At 43.3% G+C, this 7,304-nt stretch overlaps 1 protein-coding gene and 1 non-coding gene across 2 annotated transcripts; one reads left to right on the top strand and one right to left on the bottom strand.

Annotated features, from left to right (window-relative positions):
- Positions 1 to 1,493: 1,493 nt before the first annotated feature.
- LOC141627860 (uncharacterized) lies at positions 1,494 to 5,531 on the bottom strand. Its single transcript, XM_074441067.1, has 2 exons — positions 3,955 to 5,531; positions 1,494 to 3,282 (listed from the first exon to the last, which is right to left on the bottom strand). Exons 1-2 carry the CDS (start codon positions 5,529 to 5,531, stop codon positions 1,494 to 1,496), a joined length of 3,366 nt encoding a protein of 1,121 aa, XP_074297168.1.
- A 927-nt stretch (positions 5,532 to 6,458) lies between these two features.
- LOC141635034 (small nucleolar RNA R71) lies at positions 6,459 to 6,565 on the top strand. The gene has a single exon (XR_012539743.1). It is a non-coding gene; the product is annotated as a small nucleolar RNA R71 (small nucleolar RNA).
- The last annotated feature ends 739 nt before the right edge of the window (positions 6,566 to 7,304 follow it).

Genomic DNA, 7,304 nt, shown 5'->3' with positions numbered 1-7,304 from the left:
CTCCGGGTAATTAGCCTCCAAAAGGCACTACGGGAAGCAATGTCCTCACTAGATTCAGCCGGCCTATACCCACCCCAAGAACAAATCTTAAAACCAAAATGTCGCCCAAATTCTTCTAAGGACATATTCCTTTGAATTCCTCCCAATTGAAAGGAGACGGTCGAATTGCTATAAGGAGAAGCAAAAACCGCCTCAAAGGTGGCTAAGAATTCCGAAGCAAGGGGGGCGTAGGTCTCGACATCGGCATTGAAAATTTTGCTAATACCAATTCTTTCACAAAGGACCTCTACCTCCTCATTAATACCCATTCTATTCATAGTTTCACCACAAGCCCACCTTGTAGGCTCCCATTTCCTCCCCACAAATTCATTAAACAATGCTAACTTCTTTTTATCTTTAAAAGAAATGCCAAAAGAACTATTAGCATAGCTAGGGGGAGTATTTACCTTAGAGCGAGATGATAATGCATTTTTCAAGGCGGCCCTTTGCCTAGAAGTTGCCATGCTTCACCCTTTACTAGCTTGAATGTCTTCAAAAACTCACCAACCTCAAAGCTTAGACCCCGAAAGTGAAGATAAGCCTTAATAACCCGAAAAATCACCAAAAGCACGAATTTGTTTCTTCAAGTGCACCACAATGGCCTTAGGACCGCCACCAAGCAAAGAAAAACGAAAAAAACTGAGTTTTTGGACCAAGGGTATTATGGGAAACCAAAAATCCGAGTGGAGGGAACTCGAATTTTTCTATGGGATCATAAACTAGAGGTGGTGAGGATCACAATAGTGAAATTTGGGAGAGATTTGATGAAGGGAAGTGGGTTAAAATTGAAGGAGAAGGTTGAGTTTAGGTGGTATTTTAATGGTGTTTTGTGTTTTTAGGAGAGAGGGAGTGTTGAGGTTGAAGAAGGTAGGTGGAAAATGATAAAAAATATGAAGGAAACAAGGGATAAAGGACTAAACACGGGTGGAAAAAGATGCTGCAGCCGACGGGTATAATTGTGCCCGGTCGGGTACAATTACGCCCGGTCGGGTACAATTATACCCGGTCGGGTAAAATGCCTTTTTGCTCAGTTTTTTCGAGTTTTTATCATGCAGCCGAGGGAGTTAACTTTACCCGGTCGGGTAAAAGTTTCACCCGTCCGGGTACAATTGTACCCTCTGGGGTACAACTAGGTCCCTCGGCCTTAAAATCAATGAACTTAGCACCCTTTGAAGGCAAGATAGCACCTTCCAATGTCAAATCGGCTTCCTTAGTCAAGAATTTCAATCCCCACTATCACTTCCACCCATTATGCCTCCTTCCACTTTGCCCTCTCAAGGTGATTCATCTCTCGACACAACACAAGCAACACATCTCGATCAATCATCAAAAATCCCACTTCAATTCATCAAATTTTATTGCATGGGTTGCCTCCCAAGAAGCGCCCTTGTTTAACGTCGTAGGCTCGACCAAGTAAACAAGCCAACAATTTTCATGTTAAGGACGAAAAAGACTTAATTCACTAGAAAGGTCTCAAGTATCTTCATTTCCTTTTGGACGGGATTGCCAACGTGATAATGCTTTAACCTTTGACCGTTTACTTTAAAAGTTCGGTCTCCTTGGCTTATTTCAACCGCTCCATGAGGGAAAGATCGGACAACGGTGAAGGGCCCGGTCCACTTCGACCTCAATTTTCTGGAAAAGAACTTCAAACGGGTATCATATAGAAGAACCAACTCACCCTCCTTGAACTCTCTTCTAATTATACACTTGTCATGAAATCTCTTCGTCCTTTCTTTGTACAATTTGGCATTCTCATAGGCTTCTAGCCTAAATTCTTCCAATTCATTCAAGTCAAGAAGTCTCTTCTCACCGGCCGTCTTCAAGTCATAGTTGAGATGCTTGATGGCCCAATATGCCTTATGTTCAAGTTCAACCGGCAAATGACAAGCCTTGCCATACACCAATCGGAATGGTGAGGTACCGATAGGTGTTTTGAAGGCCGTCCGGTAAGCCCACAAAGCATCATCAATTTTCAAGGACCAATCTTTTCTTGACTTGTTCACGGTTCTCTCAAGTATAGTCTTCAACTCTCGGTTGGAAATCTCGGCTTGCCCATTAGCTTGAGGATGGTAGGCAAGACTCTTCCTTTGTTGCACTCCATACTTTTTCAACAAAGCTTCCAATGCTCTCTCTCCGAAATGAGTACCACGATCGCTAATGAGGACTCTCGGGACCCCAAACCTTGGAAAGATGACCTTTTGAAGTAGCTTGATCACTTCCTTAGCATCACAAGTCTTAGTCGGGATCGCCTCAACCCATTTGCTAACGTAGTCGACCGCCACAAGTATGTACTCATTGCCGAATGAGGATGGGAAGGGACCTTGATAATCTATCCCCCATACATCAAAAAGCTCAACCTCAAGCATGAAATTCATGGGCATTTCATGTTTCCTTGTGATGTTCCCGCTCCTTTGGCATTTGTCACATCCTTTAACATAAAAGGCAACGTCACGGAATAGAGAGGGCCAAAAGAAACCACATTGAAGCACTTTAGCGGCCGTCTTCTTGGAGCTTGCATGGCCACCACAAGGCAAGTCATGGCAATGGCTCATAATGGAGGTAGCTTCCTCTCTTGGAACACACCTTCTTATCATCCCATCGGCACAAGACTTGTACAAACATGGGTCATCCCAATAATAGTGCCTCACATCATGGAAGAACTTCTTCTTTTTGTGATAGTCGTAATCATGCGGGATTATCCCGGAAACCAAATAATTCACTATATCCGCATACCACGGTGCTTCACCCAAACTTAGGGACAACAAGTGGTCATCGGGCAAGTGATCATTGATAGGAAGCCCATTGTCAACATTGAGGTTGATTAGCCGGGATAAATGGTCGGCCACCACATTTTCAACTCCTTTCTTATCCCTAATCTCCATGTCAAACTCTTGGAGGAGTAATATCCATCTAATCAACCGAGGCTTGGACTCTTTCTTGATGAGCAAGTGTCTCAAAGCAACATGATCGGTGAACACAATAACCTTAGCTCCCACCAAGTAGGTCCGGAACTTCTCCATTGCAAAAACCACGGCTAAGAGCTCCTTTTCCGTTGTTGAGTAATTTGTTTGAGCATCATCTAGAGTTTTGCTTGCATAATGAATTGCATGCACCTTTCCATTCTTCCTTTGGCCTAATACCGCGCCCAAGGCATGATCGCTCGCATCACACATCAACTCAAACGGCAAGCTCCAATCCGGAGGTTGTATAATTGGAGCACTTGTCAAAGCTTCCTTCAACCTATTAAAAGAATCAAGACACCGGTTAGAAAACAAGAAAGGGGTATCTTTGGCTAACAACTCGGTCAAGGGTCTCGCGATCTTAGAGAAGTCCTTGATGAAGCGGCGATAAAAGCCCGCATGACCAAGGAAACTTCTCACCCCCTTAACATTGGTGGGAGGTGGGAGACTAGCTATGACCTCTATCTTAGCCTTATCAACTTCAATTCCTCGGTTGGACACTATGTGTCCCAACACAACACCTTCTTGTACCATGAAATGACACTTCTCCCAATTGAGTACAAGGTTGGACTCTTGACATTTACTCAAAACTTTCTCCAAATTCATCAAACAATTTTCAAAACTTTTCCCAACAACCGAGAAATCATCCATGAAAACTTCCATTTCTTGTTCAATGAAATCGGAGAAAATTGACATCATAGCTCTTTGAAAGGTAGAGGGAGCATTACATAGACCAAACGGCATCCTCCTATATGCATAGGTGCCGAATGGGCAAGTAAAGGTGGTCTTCTCTTGGTCACTTGGATGGATAGGGATTTGGAAAAATCCCGAATAGCCATCCAAGAAGCAAAAATAGTTGTGTTGAGCTAATCTTTCTAGCATTTGATCCATGAACGGTAAGGGAAAGTGATCCTTCCGGGTGGATTTGTTCAACTTCCTATAGTCCACGCACATTCTCCACCCGGTTACCGTCCTTGTAGGAATCAATTCATTCTTGTCATTTCGCACTACCGTCATGCCTCCTTTTTTAGGAACTACATGAACCGGGCTTACCCACCTACTATCCGAAATAGGATAGATAATGCCCGCATCAAGTAGCTTAAGGACTTCTTTCCTAACAACCTCTTTCATGATGGGGTTAAGCCTTCTTTGTGGCTCAATTGAGGACGCATCCTCATTTTCAAGAAGAATTTTATGAGTACACAAAGAGGGACTAATCCCCTTGAGGTCACCAATAGTGTACCCAAGGACACCCTTGAACCTTTTGAGCAAAGAAATGAGTTTTGAGGTTTGGGTGTCATCAAGTGCACTATTGATGATGACGGGAAAAGTGGAATTATCTCCTAGAAATTCATACTTCAAAGAAGAGGGAAGAGGTTTAAGTTCAACCGTAGGAGGAGGCGTGGAACTCTCCTCCTTCTTACCGACTTCCAACACTTCAAATTTGGGAGCTTGTTCATGAATAGGAGCCGAATCCAACATCCATACATATGCAAGAGTCTCAATATCTTTGTCATCGACCTCATACCCACTAACAAGACAAGTCTCCAAAGGATCCATGGAGGAAGCTTTTGGGTCATGCTCCTCCATGGGATTCTCAAGAATGTCTACAATGCAACAAGTGTCACCTAGAGATGGAGCTTCCATGGACTTGTGGAGTTCAAATTCCACTCTATATTCACCCACTTGTAAAGACAACTTGCCACTCTTTACATCGATCATAGCTCCACCGGTAGCAAGACAAGGTCGGCCTAAAATAATAGGCACATTGTAATCCTCCGGCATATCCATAACAAAGAAATCACATGGTATGACAAGCTTCCCAACTACCAAGGGTACATCTTCAATCACACCAATGGGAAATTTGACCGACCGATCGGCAAGTTGAAGTGAAACTCTAATAGGTTTCAAGTCTCCCAAATCAAGCCTCTTGAATATAGAAAGTGGCATGAGGCTCACACTAGCCCCCAAATCACACAAAGCTCTTTTAATAGCCACCCCTTGGATAGAACAAGGGATAGAGAAGCTCCCCGGATCTTCTAGCTTGTTAGGAAGCTTGTTGGTGTGAGTGAGTATAGCACTACATTCCTTAGAGAGGTTGATGGTTTGCACCTCTCCATTCTTCTTCTTCAAAGTGACAAGTTCCTTAAGAAATTTGCCATAAGATGGAATTTCGGTAATCATGTCAAGGAAAGGAATCGTGACATTCATTCCCTTCAAGATCTCCACAAACTTCTCATATTTCTTTTCAATTCTAGGCTTTTCAAGCCTTTGTGGAAAGGGTACCGGTGCTACATACTCCCTTGGTGGTGGAGTACATTCTTTGGCCTTAGGTGCAATAGGCTCATCTTGCTTTGGAGGGTCAACCATCTCCACCTCCTTAGACTTCTCCACCATAATCTCATCTTCTTGCACAACTTCAACCGGGTGCTCTTTCACAACTTCATTAGTCACCCTCTTTCTCTTCCACTTAGGAGATTTCTCAATCTCCTCCAATTGCTTCCCACTCCTCAAAAATACCGCATTCATCTCCTTTGGGTTAACCGTATTACCCGGAAACTTCCCGGATTTTGAGCCAATTGACTCAATTGTTGAGAAATTTGGGCCACATGAGTTTCCGTAGCCTTTTGTGATGCCCGTATTTCATCATTCACCCGGTTTTGTGAGGCAATGTGGTTATCAAGCTTTGAGTCGGATTTTTGATTTGCAATAACCAATTGTTCAAAAGCTTGTTCCCAAGATGGTTTTTGAGGGGTTTGGAAGTTTTGGTTTTGTGGTTGGAAATTTTGGGTTTGTTGTTGATTGAAATTTTGCCCCTTGAAACCCCCAAATGGTTGTTGGTTTTGGGTGATGAATTGTTTCCCTTGGAAACCGGGTGGAATTTGTCTTTGGAATTGAGAGTTTTGATTGAACCTTTGTTGTTGTTGAGGTTGGGAAGTGGTGGGGTTTTGAATGTTTTGTGAAGCATAAGATAAGAAAGGGTGAGTTCTTTTTCCATTGACAAATTGGTTGTTGTTATTATTGTTGAACCCTTGTCTTGCACTTGTGGACTCCCAAATTCCATTTACTTGCTCATAGCATTCCTCACCTAGGGGTGCAATCAAGGGACACCCAATGGGAGTGTGCCCTTGTTCACCACACAACTCACACGACAAGACTTGCCTCATATCGGAGCCCTTAGGTTTTGAATTTAGCAAAGCAACTTGTTGGGTGAGTTCATCTAGCATACCCTTAACCTCCACATTCAAAACCGAATTAGAATCCTTGCTCTTGCCCTTCCTCATTTGCCTATCACTTCCCCATTCCATAGTTCTTGAGGCCATCTCCTCATTTAGTTCCTTTGCCGCTTTATGCCCCAAAATGTCTAAGGCACCTTTCCCCGATCCCGCATCCAATGAAAGCCTTAGGTCTTGAGTCAACCCTCTGTAGAAATTGTTCACTAGCTCGGCCTCGGAGATGCCATGGTGTGGGCATAACCGTTAGAGCTTCTTGTACCGCTCCCATGCCTCATATAAGGTCTCATCCTCTTCTTGAGTAAAGCTTTGTAATTCACTCTTGACTTTGGCCGTTCTTGAGGGTGGGAAATATTTGTTTAAAAATGCCGAAGCCAACTCATCCCATGTCTTGAAGGAATCCGGGTCACAATTCTTCAACCAATCCTTGGCCGAACCCCTAAGAGAACGGGGGAACAACCTAAGGCGAACCGCGTCATCGGAGACCCCATTTGACTTGTACATATCACAATTTTCAAGGAAATCATTTAAATGATCGTTTGGGTTCTCCAAGGGACCTCCTCCAAATTGGTTGTCTTGAACAAGGTTGAGCAAGGCATTTTTAATCTCAAAGTTATTAGCTTGAATTCGTGGCCTTTGGATGCTTGGATTGACTATGTGCTTAGGAGCCATAGTGTCTCTTATCGGAACCGGTTCAACCATGGTGTTAAGCTCTTCTTCTAAAACCCCAAAAGGATTTTCAAACACTTCGGTAGCTTCTTGGTGATTAGCTTCTTCAATTGGTGGTATATCTAGAAAACCCCTTCTTCTTAGAGAATTAAGTCTTCTTGCCGTAGCTTCAATTTCAAGATCAATAGGATATGTTGGTTGACCTCTTCTTTGTCGCCTACTCATGCAAAAGACCTAAGCACTTGAAAGAAAGGATTAGTAACAAAGGACTTAGTATAAACTAGAACAAAAACGATTAATATCAAGCCGTATTCCCCGGCAACGGCGCCAAAAACTTGATGGTCTCAAGTTAAACCTCGCAAGTGCACGATTTTATCGTTGTACACTCTAGAGGGTCGAT

This window comes from Silene latifolia, chromosome Y (genome assembly GCF_048544455.1).
Source record: "Silene latifolia isolate original U9 population chromosome Y, ASM4854445v1, whole genome shotgun sequence".
NCBI classification, from domain to species: Eukaryota; Viridiplantae; Streptophyta; class Magnoliopsida; order Caryophyllales; family Caryophyllaceae; genus Silene; species Silene latifolia.
This window is presented reverse-complemented; position numbering and strand designations above follow the sequence as displayed.